At 38.5% G+C, this 23,696-nt stretch overlaps 1 protein-coding gene across 9 annotated transcripts in view; it reads right to left on the reverse strand.

Moving 5' to 3' along the window:
- Srpk2 (SRSF protein kinase 2) overlaps positions 1-23,696 on the reverse strand; it is a 170,477-nt gene that overhangs the window by 49,540 nt on the left and 97,241 nt on the right. For all 9 annotated transcript variants that reach the window (XM_075955888.1, XM_075955884.1, XM_075955887.1 and 6 more), the window contains one exon: positions 1,941-2,095. In XM_075955888.1, the coding sequence (XP_075812003.1) occupies positions 1,941-2,095 (155 nt within the window). The remainder of the gene's footprint in view (positions 1-1,940; positions 2,096-23,696) is intronic.

Here is a 23,696-nt window from a genome sequence, read left to right on the forward strand (position 1 = left end):
CTAATAAAAACCTGGAGTCAGGTACTGGGGGTAAAAGGTGAGAAATCAGAGAAGCAGTGCAGCCAGTCACTAGAGATTTTTTTTACAGCCTCTACCGAATCCTCGGACTGAAGGGGTGATCCTGACTACACGAATCCTCAGATTGCATGGTCAGAACGAATCTTCAAACTGCACCTCTATGAAACAGACTGATCCTATCATCTCCTGCCTTATATTCCTCTCTCCACCAGCCATGTCCCTTCTTGTTTCCCCCTACCCAATGTTGGGATTAAAGGTATGTGCCACCATCTTTAATCTGTTTCAATTTGAGAATGGATCGATCTAATGTTGCCCAGGGGGGCCTTGAATTCACAGAGATCAATCTGACTCCTGAGTGCGGGGATTAAAGGCGAGCGCTACCACCACCTGGCCTTATGGCTAACCAGTGGCTTAGTTCCGCACACTGATCTTCAGTCAAGCTTTATTTGTTGTGAGAATAAGAGATAGTGAAAGCACACCAGCATGAGCATGAAACTGTAAGCGTGTACACGGTCACCATCTCTAATATGCCTTCCAGGAGACCTAGGCTCAATTCCCTGCACCCACTTGGTGGTTCACAACCACTTATAAAACTCCAGACCTCTGAGGGCACTAGATATGCATGTGTCACTCATGCATAGATGCAGGCAAAACATGCTCATACACAGAATTTTTAAAATCTCAGAGAGAGGGAGGAAAGGAAACATTAATTCTATGGACAAACACCTGTCTGTATCAGAGAATAAGATTACAGGAACTTAGTTCTTATACTTCCACACCCATATAACAGAGTCATGCTCTGAGGAGACAACTGAACTACACTGTTCCTTAGTCAACAGCACGACTGACTGCTAAGACACTACAGGTCCAGAGAGCCACTAAGGGAATAGCTTGGTCACATGAACATCTTACCCTTATGTTATACAGAATCTGAATGACACGCTGAAATCTGTAGCGGGTAAACTATCTTTTTTTTTTTTTTTTTTTGGTTTTTCGAGACAGGGTTTCTCTGTGGTTTTGGAGCCTGTCCTGGAACTAGCTCTTGTAGACCAGGCTGGTCTCGAACTCACAGAGATCCGCCTGCCTCTGCCTCCCAAGTGCTGGGATTAAAGGTGTGCGCCACCACCGCCTGGCAGCAGGTAAACTATCTTACCAACAACACAGAACCTCATAATTGCACGGAATAAAAATCCAAGTGAGCAAGACAAGAGAGACAGCCAAAGAGAGACCTTCAGATTCCAGTCTCTAAAGGACAGCCAGCTTCTAGCTCCTGGTGTTCTCGATACTGATCATGCAACATGCTTGCTGCTTAGGAGTTTTAACTGCACACTTTTGATCTTAAGCATCAATACAAGAACATTCTACATCTATAGTTTCTGTGTCTTCTGTGGAATGACAGATAAAAGTAAAACCTACTCTGACACAAAGCGGAAGAACCAACTCACAGCACGACTTTTTTCACTAAGTACAATGCTAAGGAAGTCTCTCTCTATAAACAACATACATGCTTTTTTTTCACAAACAATGAGCACTATGTAATGCTACGGACAAAAGGAAAAGTTTTACTTTTAGCCTAACATGCAGAAATCTGAAAACCAAATATAAAAGTTATAGTTAGCTTCTCTCAGGAGCCTGGTACCTTCTATTCCCTACGCTATTCTTAGATGGTTTCTTGTGCCCTTTATATTTAATTGTAAGAGATCAAATGTGTTTGAAGGTGCATAGAGTATGTATAAACGAACATATTTTTCTTTCTCTTACAATTTCTATGACCTACACTTTCTGGCATCATTCTATAGTAAATTTAGGAGACCAATTTAATAAATATCAAGTACTTACAGCACTAACTCCCCTGGCCCATCCCCATCTTACTGGGCAGCCCGACAAAGAGAGCAGGCCCACCCTGCACTCCACCACATCACCTTTGCAGTAGTCTGCGGGGTCCTCCTGCTCCTCGTCATCTGATCCCAGAATCTCCTCCTCTGGCTCTGGGGGAATGGGGTCTGGCAGTGGTGGTGGTGGTGGCGGCGGTGGTGGTGGAGGAGGAACTAAAGGAGCTTTCTGTTGAGGCTCCGGCCTGAAACAGCAGAAAAAAAAAATCGTATTTACGAAAAGCAAATGATGCATTTCAGGAAAATTTAAGTCTCTTAGTATGAGGGAAAAAGAATCTGTCACACATTAAGAAGAAATTACAGTTAAAGTCATTCTACTCATTTTAGTTGAATTCAAACAGTGCTTCACCACATGGGCTGGGGGAGGGTGGCGCCCTTCTCCTTTATTAACGAAGGAGTATCTTTTACAAGCATCTTTTCATTCAGAGATTCAGTATTTTTTTAGTCAATGCTATAGATTTTATTGTAATGAAAGAGTACCCTAGCCATTGATGTACACCTTTATAAGTTAGAAAATATCCTGTGGAGATTATTTGAAGGCAAGTACATGCAGCCGTCAGCTTGTAAAGGAGTTAGTTTGCTCTTACTTGAAAAATCAGAATTAGCCAGGTGGTAGTGGCATTTGTCAGCACTCAGGAGGCAGAGACAGGCAAATCTCTGAGTTTGAAATTAGCCTGGTCGACAGAGCAAATTCCAGGACAGCCAGAGCTACATAGATAAGCCCTGTCTTCAAAAACAAAACAAAATAAGCAAAATAAACAAAAACAAAAAACCCTGATCACCAAAACCTCCTCCCCCAGAAAAAAGAAAAGGAAAAAAAAATCAGAATTTGCTTGCCACAGAAATAACTAGAATAAGATTAGGTTTAGGTTAAAAGTTACATTTATTTTAAAATTCAACCTTGCTTATCACAGCCATTCTGCAAAACCAGAAATAAAGGAAAAACACTACTGTCAAATATATCATATGTTGCCTATATAAACATGTTTTGCAATTTCTAGCAGTTCCCAATAGATTAAGTAATATATAATATACTTTTATAAAGCACAGAAATATTCAGAATATAAAGCAAAAGCTTAGAGGACTCACATAAAACCTTGAGTTATCAAGAATAACATACATAATACCAATTTTTATTCACTTAAAAGTAAACTATTCATAATGAGGGTCTATAAAATGGAATGCAGTGGCCAGCCTGGTCTACAAAGCCAACATTCCAGGGCAGCCAACATCACACAGAGAAACCCTGTCTCAAGAAAAAAATAAATAAATAAAGGATGAACTTACATAAAAGTTAATGGATATTTCTAACCAAGTCCCAATAGAAAAAAAGCATAACTCAGTTTGGATGTCAAAGCCCTCCTGGCTGTTCGGCAATCTTCCAAATGGGACTTTGATCGTTTTCCCTGACCTCTGCAAGGGGTAGGGGAAGTATTGGCGGGAATCACCCCTGCCGGGCTGAGGAAGTCACTCCCAGGTGTAACAAATAGAACCCTAACATGAGAGGCGCACAGCTAAGGAGCAAGGGGAATTGTAATAGCACCCATGTGCTGGGTAAGTGTAATTTCCACTGCCTGGTACACACAATCTTTTTCTAAAAGCACATGGATTCCCTCTGGGACAGTACTATTCCCTTCATGTAGAAGGATAATTCCAAATCTTTCCTGAGGTACCCAGCCAGGCTCCTGCTCCAGCCTAGAACCCTAACAAGATCAGCTATCAGAGGTAAGGTGCTAGCTGTACTGAGATGCTGTGTAAAGCTAGGGCCAGAGAAATGTTCAAATCATTACTTTATTTATTCAGTTTTAAAAAGGAGAATAAGACCTCTTTGGCTGAATAGGAAAGCCCCACCACACTTTCTGTCCTATAGTGTCCTTGGCGTGCGTTAACTATTACGACCTATCAACAACAACAACAAAAAACAAATAAAAAATGAAGGTAGGAAGAGTAGAAACCAGGGGAAATTCCCAGTGTCACTAGAACGGAGTAGGACTGCAAAGAGCACGGAACACGACCAAGCGACCTTTAGCGGGATGCTCAAGAACGCTAAGTAAAACACAGCTTACAGCCATTCCCACTTGCTGTACTACAGGACCACTGAAAGGGAATCATCAACACAGGCCTCCCTTCCACCACAGGGCCCTAGAATCCGCAAGGACGTAGGGAAGTGGGGAAGCAGAGAAGTCGGTCAGAACGGCAAGCATGACACATTTTCCCAGAGTGTGGACAGATCCATCTGACCGATTTTGTTCAGTGATACACTTAGAAAGCTGCCATATCTGACTAGTGTAGACAGATTCCTTGAATGCATTTCCATCAGTGGTTTCAGACAATACACACAGCTGTGAACACCAAAAACATATCTAGACACTGACAAATGTCCAAAAGTGAAGGTCAAACAGCAATCCCACTAAGGAGTGCTGGCATTTCTTATCTATTTCTTAGAGAACAGAAAGCCCTGTGGTTGCAGGAGAAAATGAGTCTGTTGCTTCTCAGTTGAAACCCCCAGGCACCTGTCTGTGCCTTACATTCCTCACCCAAACGCTGCACTGCCTACCCAGCTTACATGTCCCAGACTTTCTATGTTAAGAGGACAGTAAGGACTACATTGAACACACAGACAGAAAGCACTTGAAATCTAGTTCTATCAGTTAGAAGACGGTCAGTAGACCATGATGAGTAAGTTAAGACTTTTTTATGCAAAGTCTGTTCCCCGTCTATCATATCAAAATAGTTGGAACTATGCTGCCCAATACAGCAGCCACTGGCCACAAAACTGAGAGCCGGCAGCAGGGCTAGTCAGAACTGAGGTGCATTTTGTGAAATACATACTGAATTTCTAAAGTAGTACAAAAAAGATAAAATATTTTAGCATTTTTATGTATTACATTTTAAGATGTTTTATATATGAGTTAAAGTATATTATTAACATTAATTTCACTCAACTCTTTTTCCTTTGTTTAATGTGGTCATTGGAAGTTTAAGTGACAAGGAAGTGACATTGCATCTCTACTGGATGGAACTGCCCTGCAGAACTCACTCAAAGCAGAGCAGTCGCTCAGCCTTCCATTTACACTCCTGCTTACAAAAATGATGGTAGTTTCTTCTAAAGTTTTTCTTAATGACCTACACCTCACAGTAACTGACACTACTTCTCATATCAGTTCAGAACAGCAAGAGTCAATGTAAAATACAACATTATGCCCCAATTATTTGTTTTTAATACACACTGATGTATGACCTAACACTTGAAGGAAAGCGGGTTTCCCCTTTCCTTGGGAACAGGGTCTCCAAACTTGCTTGAGACTGGCTTAAGAACTAGAGACTTCCTGCCATAGTCTCTCAAATGCTAGAATTACAGCACGCTCCACAAACCCAGCTGAGGTGACATTCTTTTAATAAGTTTCTAAGAGCACTGTAAAGTGTGCTGAAATATCAACTACCTAAAAGACCAAGAGGGTCAAGTAATCTCACCAAGCCTAGGCTTGTGAAGTGTATGGACAGATCAAAAGATAACTTGTAACAAGAAGCTATTCCAGGGCCAAGCGAGGTGGTGGGCACCTTTGAGGCCAGCACCTAAGGCAAACTCAGGGAATCTAGGCCAGAACAGCCAGAGGCATGTAGAGAGACCCTGTCTGTTGAAAAATAAAAAGAAAAGAAAAGAGAAAGAAAGAAAAAAAAGAAAGAAAAGAAAAGAAAAAAAGCTATGAATCTATTCTATGGAAGAAATATTAGAAAATGAATGGGGAGGAACTATAAATATTTCAATTTAAATATTACCAAGACAAATGGCTTAAAAACAGAATCTTTAGAACAAATGATGCTGAAATAACCAAAAGGGTGCATGGGGTGGGGATTAGATGGGGAGATTGCTAGGTGGTTACTGATGCTGCTTTTCTAGGACCAAAGTTCAGTTCCTAGTACTCATACTAGGTATAACTCCAGCTACAGGGGCTCGAATGCCCTCTTTCAAACTCTGACAGCAACCAGGTATGTGGTACATAATCACATAGATGTATACATATAAATAAAAATAAATGCTTTTTAAAAACCGAATACCTGACTCTCCTCTCCATCCCCAGCCCTCCCCCCCCCCCCCGGATTAAAAACTAAATGAAAGAGTCAGAACTATTAAACTCAGAAAAGAAAAAATAGGAATAATTTTCATGATCTTGAGTTAAGCAGTGCTTTTACACACAATACTAAAACAAATGAATAAAAGAAAAGAAGACAAACTATAGTTTATCACAATTAAAAAACTTCTAAACAGGAAAAATGGCTCATCAAGTAAAAGTACCTACTGCCAAGCCTGAAGATCTGAGTTCAAATCCAGGGACACACATGATGGAAGGAGAGAATGAATAATCTGAAATTATCCTCTGGCCTCCAAACATACACTGTGACACATCATCTTCCCACCTTCAATAAGTAAATGCAATGAATTCTTTAAATTTTAGTGTGTATGTGAGTGCGCGCGCGCGCGCGCGCGTGTGTGTGTGTGTGTGTGTGTGTAGGAACACTTGTACATAGAGGCTAGAGGTTAATCTTCAGTCATTCCTTAGACGTTGTTCACCCTACTTTGGGACCTGGAGCCAGCAGACTTAGCTAAGCCGGCAGGCCAGTAAGCCCAGACATCCTTCTGCCTTTCTCCTCAAATACTGCTGGAATTTTAAGCACTCGCGGCCATGCCTGGGTTTCAAAGGAAAAGTTTATATTCCTTGGAAAACACCAACAAGAAAATAAAGAATCCATTCAACAAGAGCAAGTATTTCAAAATTCTGTAACTGAAAAGAGGTTTATATCCTGGAATATATAAAAAATCTCTTACAACTAATGAAAAAGACATATTAATAAAAGTGGGTAAAGAAACCAAGAATATATTTCAATTGTAGGGTACTTGTTCATCACCAACAAGGCTGTAAGTTCAATAACACCAAGAGAGCAGAGAATTAGAATGGATATTTCTCACAAAAAATATGAATGATCAAAATACAAAAAGATAATTTCATTATCACCTTGACTGCTTTAACTGTTAACATGACAGACTCTAAAATTATCTGGAAAGAGAGTTTCAATAAGGAACTGTCTATCAAACTGGTCTGTGGTGTCAGGGAGGGACATGTCTTGATTATTTTCATTATTGAACAAGGCCCAAGGCCACTATGGGTGGCACCATTCCCTAAGCAAGAGATTCTGAACTCCAAGTGTAAAAAGATCAAATTGTCAAAAAAAAAAAAAGCTGGGCAGTGGTGGCGCACACCTTTAATCTCAGCACTCGGGAGGCACAGGCAGGCGGATCTCTGTGAGTTCGAGGCCAGCCTGGTCTACAAGAGCTAGTTCCAGGACAGGCACCAAAAACTACAGAGAAACCCTGTCTCAAAAATCCAACAAAAAAAAAAATAAGAGTAAATATAAAAGGAACAAGTTTTACTTACTGTTTATTGTTTTAAGATAATGACTGGACTTCTTAATTAGTTAAGACTACATTTTGCTGCTTGGTTTTTCAATAAAATGATCTTTATTTGATAAAGGTAGAAGAGAAACTACAAAGAACCCCTGTCTCAAAAATAAAAATAAAAAAGAGCGAACTGAGCACTAAGAGGTACACACGCCTCTATCTCTCTGCTCCTGTGGATGTGATATGATTCGCTGCTTCAAGTTTCTGTCTTCATTTCCCTGGAATGAACTATAACTTGAAACTGTAAGCTAAAATAAATCCTTTCTCCCTAAGTTGCTTTATGACAGGGAGTTTTGTCATAGAAATTGAAATGAAATTAGAACAAGTGTTCAGATAAAGGAAATCAAAATTGCAATGAATTGGCTCCCAAAACTAAGATTAATCAAGGTAATTTTTATTTTTATTTTATTTTATTTTGATTTTCGAGACAAGGTTTCTCCGTAGCTTTTGGTTCCTGTCCTGGAACTAGCTCTTGTAGAATCTCTGTGAGTTCCACCTGCCTCTGTTGGAATTAAAGGCGTGGCCACCACCTCCCGGCTCAAGGTAATTTTTAAAAGGTTAAACATGAGTAACATATGATCCAACAATTTCGCTCCTAAATGAAATATCTCAACAGAAAATCTTATCCAGAGTTTTCTCAGTGGAACTATTTATTATCCTCAGTGGTACTATTATACATCATAAACACGGTTCAGAACCAATCCAAATGTCTATCAACTGCTAAACATGTGTCACAGACTTACAATGAAATATTATTTCAAAATATAAGCAATGCTACAGAGCGGTATAGCATGACAGGAAATAAGAGATGCCAGTCACTAAGACCATGGGTTCTATAATTTCACTGCAAAACAGATGTACCAAACAAACAGTTGCTGGAAGAAAGAAAGAGGTGAGACTAAACTGCATACATTAAGTGAGTAAACTCTGTGTCAATTATACTCCAGGGGGCTATTTAAAATACAAAACTATATAAAGCTACATAATTTATTTGAATTTTTCTATTATACATTTGTGAAGTGTATTTTTCAAAGATATTTAAAAGTGACTATATTCTGATTTCAACAACTTATATGCTCTTATATTTGACCAACTACGTTCTCAGTAAAAAAAGACATTAAGCAGTTCTCTAAGCCAGAATGAAATGCTACCCAACAGTACAGTTTATATAAAGCACTAGAAACACATTTTTATATAAGAAACCGTATATTTCAGTTAAATAACAAAACATTTAAAAGTAGAGTTCTGCTAGTACTTCAAATTTTCAAAGAACCATATAGTGTATTACTTAAGTATACTAAGCACTACTCCAAATAGAACCTTCTGTTGAAGGACATTATGATGCTCCAGTATTACTGTTTCAGGAGGACAAATTTCAATAAAGGAAACATCCTGAACCAATAAGCATTTAGATATTGGAGTTGCCTAATTTAAACTGATTATCCTGTCTACTTACCATTTTACTGTCTCTTCTAAAATTTCAAGTTATTTAAAAAGTGTTATAAACTCTTTATACATTAATCACATTACCAAATGTGTCAAAAGTGATACATTTTGTTAAAATTTTCCCAAAGCAGTATTGTCCGGAAGCTGGTGATGGAAATGGTCCTGTTTTGCTCTTAGACTGCGGACAATGTGTATGTGAAGCTAAGATGGTGATGGAGTGATTAATCAACTGCATCTTTAATTTATAATTCAGTTAATGTGCTTGCTGGCTACTACATTATATAAACCACAATAGCATTCCATTTATTTCCTTTATGTGTTTTGAATTGTCTCAGAGTATAGAAAATAAATTGTATTTGAATTTTATTGAAGTAATTTTGTTAGTAATTGTAGCTGCCTTTAGTTTTAAGACTTATGAGAGTCTGCAGAAGTTTTGTTCAAAGTGGAATATCTTGCAGCATTTCCTGAGCCGTGTGAAGCCCTCAATTGTAGTTAGAGTAGGTAGATTTCCTCCTTCCCTCTAAAAGAGCAGTCAGTGCTTTGAACTGCTGAACCATCTCTCCAGCTCTGAAATGATCACCTTTGGGGTCTAAAATATAGAGGACCTGGGAAGCAAGTCTGATTTGCTGACACTTGCTAGGAAATAATGCCATCTTAGACTACAGGGAAGCTAGTATTTTTTTAAATATGAAACTCATTGCTCTTTTTCTGTTTGGTCTTGAGGAGAGCTTTTGCTTTTTAACCTGCCCATTTTAAAAAGAGAACCTGCTCTCATTCCTGCTTACCCAGGTGAGGTCCTTCTGCCATTTCCTTTATGTTAAACAGACTCCAATCTTCCTCTTGAGAAGACTGCTACTTCTACATGAGCTGCTCCAGTACATCTTGAGGAACTTGTTAGCTGTATTTGTTTCTTCTGTTACAGTAAAAAATTGCTAAACACAGTTGCTTCAAACCACATCCATTCATTAACTTAGTTTTGTGTGTTGGAGATGGCAGCTCTCTTCTTGGACTAAAATTAAGGTGTCAGTTGAGTTTGCAGTTCTTATCTGAGCCTCAGAACCTCCTGCCACTTGAGGGTTGTTGACAGAGCATTTTTTTTAAGTTTGTAGAACAAAGGTCCTTTTGCCCAATTATTCTTCCAGGAAATGGCTAGAACCATTGTCACTCATAGATGCTGCACTTGAAACTGGGCTATACCTTAAGATCCTCATACATTCCAACTTTCGGATCAACTTGAGTTAACACTAATGTCAACCTTACCAAAGAAATTGAATATAAATCTCTGAACTGCAAATAAACGTTATTACTCCAGCTGAAGATGGTGAACACACGAAAACCCATCATAAGACCATTCACGATGCATCAATGTGAGCAGGCTTAGATTCTAACTACACAAGCCCCAGAATGAACCCTCTCTGGCCACCAACCAACAAAGTATGCTCAGAATACAATCTGTACTTCTTCACAAGCAGAAACTTTCCCTGCAATCCCAAACCTCTTCCCTTGGAAAAGGCATTTAAATTCACAGCTAACGTATCAGACTTTACACCAAGAAATTAATTTAGAGTATTTCTGGGTTAGTGGTAATCCCACTGGACCTAGCAATGTAAAAACAAAGTAATTATATAGTATAAATGTGAATTAATATTTTTTAAGATTTATTTATTTATTATGTATACAACATTCTGCCTCCTTGTATACCCACAGTCCAGAAGAGGGCACCAGATCTCATTACAGATGGTTGTGAGCCACCATGTGGGTGCTCACAATTGAACTCAGGACCTCTGGAAGAGCAGCCAGTGCTCTTAACCAGCGAGCCATCTCTCCAGCCCGAGTTAATATTTTTTAATCACAATATAAACATGAAAACCACACAAGAGCAAGCCAAAAGAAATAAGAATCCTTTAAACTATCCCAAGCAATTTACATTTACACATGAGAAACAGTACTGCCGGTCATCCAAATTTTAAAGCATTTACTACCTTGCAAGAGTAGTAATTAACAGAATAAAAAACCAAAATCAGATATCAGATACTAGCATTATCTAACACAACCAACACAGCTACAAAAAAAGTATAATGTTTCCCCAATATCTATGAATACCAAACTCTACAAATACTCAGTTCTCTTAGGTTAAGTGCCACAGTATATGCTTGTAAATCTGTGCATATACTTTAAACCATCTCTAGGTTACTCATCATGTCTAATAAAACATAGATGCTATTTATGTAGTAGCTATGCGTCATGATCTGTAAGTGTTCGGTACAGTGCATTATTATCTTTTTGCCTCTTATTCCAAAATTTTCAATCTACAGATGGATAAATAAGCAATTATGAAGTCCATGGATAAGTAGAAAATAACTTCATAATTCTATTAGAAATGAAAGTAAATCAATGGATGGTAGAGGGATGTTTGTTAAACATGAATTGTCCAGGCAACAAACAAAACTGGAAAGTGAATCTGAAGACACTATCTAGGAGGAACATAGAACCAGAAAATAAAAATATAAAAGAAAACTGAAGCCAGCATGGTGGTGGACAGCTGTAATCCTAGTGGTTGGCAGGCTGAAGGTCAAAGATCCATGAATTTGAGGCTAGTTTAAACTACAATAATAAAGACTGCGTTTCAAACACAAATTAAATGAAATAAGGAAAATGTAAGGCTTGGAGTAGGTAATGATAAGGTCTAACCTTTACCTACTTACTTCCTAGAGGCTTTGGAAAAGATAGAAAACAAAACAGAGGCTTTTATGAGAAGTAATAAAGCTCAGAATTGTTCAGAATTAACAAAGAACAAAAGCTGCTTCAATGCTTAAGTCCCCAATGTAGTAAAAATAAAGACCAACTACCTAATTATGTTTGGTGAACATCTGCCTAACATTTATATATAAAGAAAATGTATTTTCAAAAAAAAACCCCAAAAACTAAATTTATCATCCACAGGCTCTCTTCTAAAAGAACTACTAATACAAAACAACTTTCAGGAGAACAAGAAATGGTCAAGAAGGAAGGTCTAAAGTCCAAGGAAGCAAGGTAACACTCAGCATACTAGCAAACGGTAAACCTTGTTTTGAATACATGTAGTATGTATCTTTGGGCTGGCAATAAACACATTATAACAACAGTATTTTTAAAACCAAACACTTGCTGGGTATGACAGCATGTGCCTTTTTTCCCCAAGAGCAAAAGGCAGAAACGAGTGGACCTCTGTGATTTGCCAGTCGAAACAGCCAGTTCCAGGCTAACCAGAGCTACCCTTTCTCAAACACAAACACACCACTTTACCACCCTGCTCTCCTAAAGTGTTTTGTTCAAATTAACTCAATCTTCAAAACAACTCTGTGACACAGATCAATTATTCACCCTATTTTATCTGAGAAATAATGATATTGGTGGGGGTTGGTGTGCTTGAAGACACTCTGTAAGTGAAAAGGAAGGAAGTGAGCTTGCCTTATCAAACAGCTAGACTGGAAGAGAGCAGTATTTCTAGGCCAGCAAATCCTGGGACAGAACAGTAAATAGCAGGTTGCTGGCACTGAGACAGGATGAACGGAAATTTGGACCAGGCACAACAACCACTGGGTTGTAATAGGAGTCACGACAGCACCACATATACTCTCGAGGATTTTAACGGTTCCTACCACAAAAATATTAACAGAGTTTAACAGTAGGTCCGGGCTCGGCATTCCAGGAGATTCTGATGTAGGTGGTTCTGGAGCTAGTAAAGAATCAATAGACACATGCAAGTACCATAACCATTACACAGGCGTCTTTATTCTAATATACTGTGTGTGTTTTTAACTTTAATGATCTTTTTAAAAAAATAACAACAATGAGGGGTGGAGAGACAGCTCAACAACTGAGAGTACTTGCTGTCTTTCCAGTGCCGCACATGGTAGGTCACAGCTGCAATACCAGTTCCAGGAGATCTAATACCTTCTTCTGGCCTCAGTAGACACCAGGCATTCAAGTAGTGCACAAATACACATGCAGGCAAAGAATCCTTACACATGAAAAAAAATTTTTAAAAAATTACCATAAACGGGATAAGTTGCAACTTATCATGGTCAACAAACAACAAGTGCAGCAGGAACTCAAAACACAATAAAACTACGTACCACAACAAGCCATTTTAGACTAGTACAGCTCTAGCAATCAAAAGCAGCCAAGGGGTGCTAAGAACCAGGAAGTCAGATCACTGACCACAAAATGTTCACTCATGATTGTGGTTACATTCGTTATTGAATTATATACCTAAAAATATATAGCCTTGTTATTATTCGTGTAAAACAAGCAAACATAGGCGTCACTGAGTTGTTTTCTGTGAGTTGGTAATAATACATTCCCATCACATTCCAACGAGTTCAGTCCAAAAACGAAGAAGGAGGGGGGAGGAAGAGGAAGAAGAAGAGGAAGAGGAAGAGGAAGAGGAAGAGGAAGAGGAAGAGGAAGAAGAAGAAGAAGAAGAAGAAGAAGAAGAAGAAGAAGAAGAAGAAGAAGAAGAAGAAGAAGAAGAAGAAGAAGAAGAAGAATTATTCTTTAAACTGTCCCAAGCAATTTACATTTACACATGAGAAACAGTACTGCCGGTCATCCAAATTTTAAAGCATTTACTACCTTGAGAGAGTAGTAATTAACAAAATAAAAAAACAAAATATTTAAAGTTGGACTTCAGAACCAGGCAGTAGTGATCCCAGCACAAAGGAGGCAGAAGCAGGCAGATCTCTATGAGACTGAGGTCAGCCTGGTCTACAAAGTGAGTTCTAGGACAGTCAGGGCTATACAAGGAAACCCTGTCTTGAAAAAAACAAACAAACAAACAAAACAAAACAATAAAGTTGGACTTCAAAAAACCTTTCCTGGGCATGGTAACATGTTTCTATAGATCCACCACTCCAGGAGCAAGGGAAAGGGTGATCTATAAAATGTGTTCCAGGACAATCAGGGATTTAAGACCTGTTTTAGACACACAGGCATGCCTGGTACAAAGGAGATTTGCCTTAGGTGGAACACAAATTCAAGACATAAGGTGGTGCTGAGAATGGTACCCAAGAAACTAAAATTTCTATCTCTAAGAATCAGAGGACAGACATTTTGTGTGAAGGCCAGAGAATCTGACAGTTGAAGTCTTCCATAGACCTGCCAGAACAAGAACTAAGTCTTTTCTAAGCATCCCATTGACACGTCAAGTAAACTCAATGCTGTGCTATTCTCTCCTTATTTCTTCAAGAAATATTTACAAAGCTCAAACTATACTGCTTAACTGAGTAAGTCTTCTCTCATGCCACCAGGACTTGGACATATTAGTTGTGACAAATATATAAACCAAAATCAATAAGGCAGAACGTATTTAACAAATTCTTTTAGTATTTTTTTCATTTTTAATGGGGGGAGTGGTTAATATGCATATAAGAATTACCAAAGAGGTCAGAGGCATCAGTTTACCTGGAGCTGGAGTTACAGGAAGTGGTAAGCTACCTGACATAAGTAGTGGGAACCAAACTCATATCCTCTGCAAAACAACATGGGTTTTTAATTGTTCAGCCATCTCTCCAAACCCACAAATTACTTAATTATCATACAGTTTCTAGAGCTTGTTATAAGGTCTATGTCAATAACAAAACATGGTAAAAAGGAGGATGCTCACTTGCTTGTTAAGTCTTTCAGAATACTTAGAGAAAGAATAGAGAATTGAAAGGACACAAGAAAGAATAAGGTACCAACAGATCTAGGCAATGAAAATTCTAGTCAGGAGAACTGTGTGTGTAAGCATATATGGCAGCAGAAAGGGTCTACTTTTTCACTGCCAATATACTAAGTACAACATGAAATAGTGGCAAAAATACTAGAAAGGTTGGGTCATGTTTTGACATTCTACCATGAAAAATCTCAAGTTCACCTGGGGTAGGAAATAAAACAAAACACAAAAATTAAATTCATCTTGAAAGTTGTAGTACACTAGGTACTAATTAGGACTATCTACCACAATCTGTAGTTGTTTTTTTTTTTTCAAAAATGCAAAAAAAAGCAAGACAAGGAGAGTCTGATCCAATAGGTCTGGAATGTGGTCTGGGCACTTGTCACTAGGAGACTACATACACCCAAGTTATGTATCACCATGAGTCATAATCTACTGGGCATAGCAAAAACATCTATAATTCCAGCATTTGGGATGCAGAAGCAGGAAGGAAGAGCTCCATAAGTTTGAGGCCAGCCTGGTCTACATAGCAAGTCCCACGATAGCCAGGGCTACATGATGAAACTCTTTGGCAAATCGTTAAGGAAAAAAAAAGTCATATTATCTCTAAAGAAATCTATTGGCAATATATCGAAGCATGTTTGCGATCCAGATACAAATGAAGGAAGCAGATACAGATGAAGCAAAAGAAGGCTCTTTTTTATGACAATGAGACAAGTCCGCTCTTGGTAGCACTAATCTACTGCAGGGAAGATAATGGGCACTGAAGACTCTACCCAGAATTTACTTTCTTTGTGGCAAAAGTAAGCCACTGGGCAAGAAAATGCCCTTGCCTCAACTGCTGACAGTATGCTGTCCTAATTGTACAAGCAGGACACAAAAGAAAGTGACTGCCAAACATTGTCAAGGTCAAGACAGGAGGAACAGCCCTTCAGAATATCCTGCTTCACAAAAAAGTCTGTTGGTTATGCTAGGACTATAGGCTGAAGACAGATGTTCCAAAATTGCAGAGAACTTTGGTGACTGTCCAGGCAGCCATCTGTTTCTGTCATTTCTCACATTCTTTTGAAGTCACTTGCTCGTACTTCCTGCTTACACAGTTAATATTATCTACTTTTGTCAGGCAATGGTGGCACACGCCTTTAATCCCAGCACTCAGGAGGCAGAGGCAGGTGGATCTCTGTGAGTTCGAGACCAGCCTGGTCTACAGAGCTAGTTCCAGGACAGGCTCCAAAGCCACAGAGAAACCCTGTCTCAAAAAACCAATATATATATATATATATATATATATATATATATATATATATATATATATATATATATATATATATATAATAGTTTTCCTTGTTTACTTGATGCAGAAAGCAAGTTATAATAGAAAGTAAATTGGAACAATAGAAAGTAATAGATACAGGACTTTGGACTCACCAAGATAGGATAGATATGGAGCATTTTCTTTGAATTTGTCAAATGTAAAAAAACTAGACATTGTTGGTGCACTTATTGCCTGTATATATTGTATATAGTTATAGTACTTATTGTATATAGTTTTTCTTATATTAGTTATAGCCTTTTTATTTTAGACCAACAGGGAGATGCAATATTTTATTTGTATTTTAATAAAGCTTGCCTGAAGACCACTGGTTGGCCTTACAGACTAGTGTAAGGCAGTGGGGACACACACCTTTAATCCCAGTGGCTACAATAGTTTGCTATAAAATCTGGGCGGCAGCAGTGGTGCGTGCCTTTAATTCCAGGCCTAGAAAGGAATAGAATACAGGAGGAGACAGCTCTCACACAGTCTCATTCTGAGGATTTCTGGAGGCAGAATCACCATTTTGGACTAAGGCAGAGGTAAGAGCCAGTGGCTGTTTTGCTTTTCTGACCTTCAAGGTTGAACTGGGATTTTATTAATCATGCTACAACAGACCAAAGGATTTCAGAAGGAGGACTTCTAACCTTACACGTTTCTTTAAAAGTTAGTTATACTAGAGGACAACACTTGTTGGAGCCCACCTTAGACCCAGCACTAGGGAGACAGTCAAGACTAAACAGAGAAGCCCTGATTGGGGGTAGGTGGTGAATCATACTAATCATAGTTTTCAATTATACCAATAAAATCAAGTGTGTGTTAATATCAGACAAATATAAGTAACTATACCCTAATACATTAGGCTTCCAATTCAGAAAACATGTCAAATAAAGTTTTGGCTTAAATGGGGGCTTAGCATTCTGCTTTCTCCATTAAGCCTACTTCTTAAGGTTGACACAGAACATTCTTTAATTATTCTTACCCAATCCCTAAGTTATGATGCTTATTCTTCTACGGCACCCCTAATCCATTCCACTGCATAAACCAGCCCATCCCTGTCCTATTCAACTTCCTTCCTTCACTACAGATAGCTACACAAAAAGATAATCTCTGATTTTCCTGCTTGAAAAGTAGTGCTTTTCTTCACATTACAAATATACTTGCCAAGTGATGGTGGCACCTGCCTTCAATCTCAGCACTTAGGAGGATCTCTGTGAGTTTGAGGCTAGCCTGGTCTACAGAGGAAGTTCCAGGACAGCCAAGACTACACACAGAGAAACCCTGTCTTGAAAGCAAACAAATAAACAAAAAGAGTACTCAGTTTATGAAAATATTAAGACACCATAATTGGAAATACTTGAAACTTAGTATGATCAACAAATGAAGACAATATTGTAAAAAATCAAGTGCCTTAGGCAGAAAGTAAGTTTCTAATAGCAAATTGACTGATAAGTTTTAAATTTTTGATGTTTGCCTACTTTGATATCTATTCTGAGATAACTGGGATATTGAAAGATGTAGTTTGGTGTTAATCTCCATTTTCCTGGCATACAACTACTAAATTCCTTGGATTTTCCAAAGCACTAACATTTATGAATCAGTTCACAGACATCTGCAGTCCTGAGCAGCTTCAGGATGGGAAGTTTGTCATAGGAAGGACCAAGTACCAAGACATAGTAAGAAGCCAGGTAGTGGTGGTGCACAACTTTAATTCAAGCACTTGGGAGGCAGAGGCAGGTGGGTGTCTGTGAGTTTGAGGCCAGCCTGGTCTATAAGAGCTAGTTCCAGGACAGGCTTGGACAGGCTCCAAAGCTACAGAGAGACCCTGTATCGAAAAACAAAAACAAAAAATAAAAATTATGACAAAATGATCATACTGTACATTTAACAACAAATCTGTCTGTTTCATGGTGAACAAAGTGACGTGGTCCCTGAATTCAGGGCATACTGTGTGGAAGTATATTGGAATTAGGACAAGATTATAATTTTCACTGCTGGATAAAGCCATTTAAACTCCAGTACTTGCTGTGGGTCAGATATTATTTGCATTCATACATATTTTTTTAAAAAAAACATTTTTAAGATAAACTAATTACTAAAAAGACACGAGTGACCCAGAAGAATGTTTCACTATTGAGACAGTAACTGTAAGAACAAAATAAGGTGAAAGACAAACAGGCCCTGCCTACCACAGCTGCACAGACAACTCTGGGCAACTGCCCAGAGCCCCCTCCTTATGACCCCCATCCAAAATTCATGATCTCACAATCCAACCCACTTCCCTAGGCTAGGGTCATTAAGAAATAATTCCCTAATGATATCTAACAAATTTCAACTGTAATGAGTATTCTAGATCTTTTTCCTAGCATCAACAAAAGAAGAAAGGACCACCAGAGATTTCTTAACATGCTACCAAAAGCCACAAAATTTCATTTCACGTTTTCATAACCCAGGCAATAAAGGGGGGCTAACTTGTAGTTTGTTCCTGGTGTATATTCCTCTCCAAATTTTAAAACTTCATCCTAACATCCTCTTTACATACATCTGTCTTTGTCAGTTACTACAGCCAGCAATTCATGAAATCATACTAAACTGTAGCCTTTGTTTTTAATGAGTAAAGTGGGAAATGCCTAAGTATATTTCACATAGTAAAAGTACACAGCAAATCTGTGTGTGCGCCCTGCTTACACAAACAACAAGGACATGCATTCAAACATTAACTCTAAGGGGCAGGTTATGCCCATCTTCAGGTCTGCAAATTCTCTACCTGAAATGTCACTAAGTGACAAGGCAGAGCTCTAGTTTAATAAAATTAGTTGAATGCCGTGGAGATATGATGGGGAAGCTTTGTTAACCAATTATCTTTAAGAGACAGGACCAAATTAGGGTGTGGTTTTCAGGGACCCAGAGAAAAAAACAGGTGTACGGCCCAGGTGCTCTCTCTCTGTGGTTCACTCCCAGCACAGCTGAGCTTGGAGTTCTCGTTCCTGTTTCATGAGTTTTTCCCCTTATAATAAATAAAATTGTAATTGTTTATCTTTTAGCTAGCCTGGTTATTTCCCAAATCAAGCTAACTTCTACAGGGATACCAATTGTCACAATCACAATTTATTTCTAGATCAGATTATCGAGATACTCATATACATTGACTTTAGATATTTTTAAAAGAAAATGAAATTAAGAATTTTTGAAAAGAAATAACATGTTATTAGCACACCCATGTGTACATATGTGTAAGCTTGTGTGTGACTTTATGTCATTTAATGTTTTATAATTCCTCTATAAACATCATAAACTGATATTGTTAGTTATTCCTCAGAATTTAGAATCCTGTGTTTTACAGAAAAGTAAGGTTAGCATACTGGTTCATTTCAGTTTATCACCATTTTTTATTTATAGAGAACATTTAGGATTTCAAATCAAACTCCAAACTATCAAAATACAGTCTTTAATTTATTTCCATTTTATTTCATGAATATGAGAAAACGAACTAGAACTGACAGGTAAAACAAACATTCTCCCGGACCCAGAAAAATTTTAAATATTTGCTAAAACAAAGTTAAACTTTTCATGAGAAAAAGCCATGCTTTCAAAACATGTGTAAACTCAAATATAAAAATATTAAGTGAAATTATTCTTTAGTCAGGCTGAGTCTTTCAAGAGTCAGGCTAGAACTGCCACTAAAATCTCGAGTGGTTCCATATCTGTAAGTCTACTTTATTGAAATCTAACAACTACCCTCTTCCTTCTTGAACTGGAGATATATTACTGTCACTAAGCAAGTTCAGGAAAAAAATTTTTGGTGGGGTGGGGGACTGAGACAGGGTTTCTCTGTGTAGCTTTTGCTGTTCTGGAACTCGCTCTGTAGACCAGGATGGCCTTGAACTCACAGAGATCCACCTGCCTCTGGCTCCAAAGTGCTAGGATTAAAATTATACACCAGCTCCACCCAGCTAAGAGTAATATTCTGCATATATTAAATAAACAGGCAATATATCCATGCAAGGGTTATCTTGCTATACTAATTAGGGTGAGACTGCATTTCAGTTTTTCAATCATAGTAAGAGAAAAACAGGCCAGAAAAAGCTGCAAAGATTTAGAGTGGCAGTTGTCACTGGAAGTTTAACTTGTAGGTTAAAGTTTTTATAATGGATACAGTTAGGACTAAGTGTGTGTGTGTGTGTGTGTGTGTGTCTCACAGTAAATAAAGAACTTGCCATACAAACATGAGGAACATGGTTCAAACCCCTAGCATTCATACAAAAACACACGAGGTAATCCACAGCACTTTGGAGGATCCCTAGGGCAAGCGTGATAGTGAAGACTCCAGGTTCCACAAGATACCCCGCTACAGTAAACAGAGTAGAGAGTGACTAGGGAAATACAGTCAACCTCTGGCCTCCACATGCACAGGAATACAAGTGTATACACTCAAGTATGAACATCATGTTTAAGCACATGCACACATGTATGTCACGCACACATCAATTTTAACAGTTCTATAGTAATATCTTATTTATGAATAAGTTATTTTTAATGAATCTCTAGATAAACTTCTATTTCAAAAATATGTAAGGGGTCTCTATGAAATTCTAAACTAAAGACAAAATGTAATATATTTACTGATACTAAATGCTACTTCACTCAGTCCTTAAAATAATCCTACTTGTTTGGCAATGGTGGTACACACCTTAATCCCAGCACTCAGGAGGCAGACACAGGTGCTCTCTATCAGTTCGAAGTCAGCCTGGTCTACAAGAGCTAGTTCCAGGGCAGGCGCCAAAGCTACAGAGAAACCCTGTCTCGAAAAACAAAACAAAAACGAAAGTCCTACAAACTACTACCAATTGATTCAAACTGAGAAAAATCAAGTAACTTGCCCAAGATACAAAAGAAAATAGTTGATATCTTTTTAAAGCAAGGCAGCCTACAAAGTTCATGTCCTTACTTGGTTACCTATGCTACAAGACTACCCTAAAGAGTAACTTACACTTTGGTGGGAGAAACAGAAGTACCAACAACAAAGCAGTAAAGCTAGGTGCACCAGATGCTTCAGAAGGTAAGGGAACACAGAGGGACAGAGCATCACAAACACTGAAGTGGTTAACAGCTTCCAGGAATTCTGGAAGGACTGTCCAACCCATGGCATGAGGGCTGCACAGTAACTGAATAGCCATAAACTTATACCACAAAATGTAAAAATTTGCTTAAAACATTGAGATTGTAATTTCTGTTTGTTTTATAACTTGATGGTGTAGTTCTCAAACATGAACTTTGTAGATGTGTTTCTCAATGCCAAAATGCTAAACTCACCTGGTAGTCAAAGACTATTCTCAGAAGACAGAACGATTAAGGATTTTGCAAGTGATAAATATCTATCAACTTCTTATCCTAAAAGTCTCACAGATTTTTAGGACTAAAGTACTCAATGTTTTTAATAAGTGAATTTTAAGTAAGTGTGTGTGTGTGTGTGTGTGTGTGTGTGTGTGTGTGTGTGTGTGTGTGTTGAAATCATGATATAGGATTTTAGATGATTTTATTTTACAGTGAAATAAAATAAAGGCAAAGTTCATTTCCCAGGCATGCATCTTTCACCACTGCACTCACTGCTGTGGCTGCAGGAATCATGCAGTGAGATTTCAGCTGACAGAGAGGAAGGCTGACCAACCAGAAGGAACCAGTGTTCTGACAGAGGCAAACCCAGTTTGCAAGACGCTGGGCCTATCACCTTTTGTATGTCGGCTGATTCTTACATTTAGATCTTGTGAAGCCATAAGCTTGGTGCAATATTCAGCAGAGTATGAATTATCGGGCACAACTTTTTCCCATGTACTGGTATACTGAGTCACCCCCCCACTCCGTGGGACCTCCAGTGGGAAATTTAGTCACACGGTCAATAACCTTGGTTCCCACAGTCTAATCTCCGCTTCATTCCCTGAGATACATTAGAAGGCACCTCCCTGCAACTGTCTTCCATTTGGCAGGACATCAGTCAGGAAAGGAGTCTTTCATACAGATCATATTTGGGACCTTCAGAGATAAAAGGAGATTCAAGCTCAGAGAACTGTCTTTGTTTGACATGTGTATATAAACTGGAAACTTTACGAAGTAAGAAGAGAACAGGAGGAGAAAAAGTATGTATGTAGTGGGGAATTCATTTCCCCTTAGATCTAAGTCCAACACTGGCTGTATGTAGTCTTCTTCTGAGCCCTGAAGGGGACTCTGAGCCTGGCATTCAGAGGTACCCCATAACTCACCAGTAAATCTACCTCTTCTAAAATATATCTAAAACTAGTAAAGACAGTTATTATTTCAATCTATGATGGCATCACAAAGTCCTTTTGCTGTTCAGAATTAAGTCACTGATACAGTTCCTCCTAAGATGAGAGACCCAAGGGTTCTCAGCTAGCTACATTCTAGCATTTACAGTATTAACATCCACATGAGCAACAGAAGGGGAGGGTGACCAGGAAACATCTCATCTAACAAGCAGCAGTCTCTTCCAGGACTGTAAGTGCAGACTTATGGGTTTGTCCTGGCATCTCAGGTACCACAGGAGCTGAGTACATCCCCCAGGGGGCAGGTGGGGATTTTATGTCAACTCTTCAGCCGACGCCACACAGGCTGTTCTGTATTAATCGTCCTTGTTGATAATTAGATTTCATGTCTAAAGAATTCTGGCTGGGGAAAAACATTACAAGAGTTGAGGGTTTTAAAATAACACTGAAACAAATATGGAGAATGGAGCTTGTATTCTAACACATACTTTTACATGTGGAATGTCATACATAGATAAACTGATAGCTGACTACTTTCTTGGACAAAAGACAAACAGGGTGAACCATAATTTACAGACTGTTGATTCAGTGAAAAGCACTGTTACTCCTTCTGGTGCAATGGCACAGTGAAAGGAAAAACCATTTCACAAATGTGGAGGTGAATCTTAGGACTATACACAAGACCATTCACAATCACGTGGGTAGTAGATGATAGGTCCGTGATTAAAAAAAAAAGCCCCAAAACTTTTGCCACCTAAAACAAACATCTTCCCAGTAGATAATGTTGTTTCCTATGATAACCCACAGTATGGCTCCCCAAACAGAAGAGAGGAAGAGAAAGAGCATACCAACAGAAGGAAGATAAATAGCTGGAGATTTTATGAACAGTAGGTAAGAAATATTATCTAAGCAAGCACAATTAAGAAACTTACACCTTTAATGGCACCACTCAGGAGGCAGAGGCAGGAGGATATCTGTGAGTTTAAGACAAGGAGCCTGGTCTACATGATGAATTCCAGGACAGAGTCACATACTGAGACTGTGCCTCCACAAAAAAAAAAAAAAAAATCTAGTAAGCAAGAATAAAAAAGAAACACTATAACTAAAAGAAAGCAGACAAAGGAGAAGGAGCAATCTCTTCAATATCTACATAAAATCAGGGTAGTACTTCAAGACACAGAATATGACATAATGTCTTCGAAGAGACAGACGTTGGTTTGAGGATTCAATTCAAATTACAGACGGTGACAGCATGAAATGAGGCTGTATCAGTATAGGCACTGGACCTGGCGAGTGGCCAAAACAGCATACACTACCAGTGTTCCCAGAGACAATTAGACACTTATGTGTCTCCGCAGGACCACAGGACACACCTCTCTAAAGCATCAGTGTGGCTTTTGATCCAACATGATTTGGAGAAGTATTATTTCTGAAATGGAAATTCCTTAGAGTTAAAAATTAAAAAAGCAAAATGAAAAAAATCTAAGTGATATTTGTCATAACATCCTGCATATTCCCACTCTCTACTGCAAAGCCTACTAATAAAAGATTCATTAAATTATGCACATTCAGAAAAGCTCACTTACACCTTCCT

The sequence above is a fragment of the Microtus pennsylvanicus genome, chromosome 22, assembly GCF_037038515.1.
Source record: "Microtus pennsylvanicus isolate mMicPen1 chromosome 22, mMicPen1.hap1, whole genome shotgun sequence".
Classification (NCBI taxonomy): Eukaryota; Metazoa; Chordata; class Mammalia; order Rodentia; family Cricetidae; genus Microtus; species Microtus pennsylvanicus.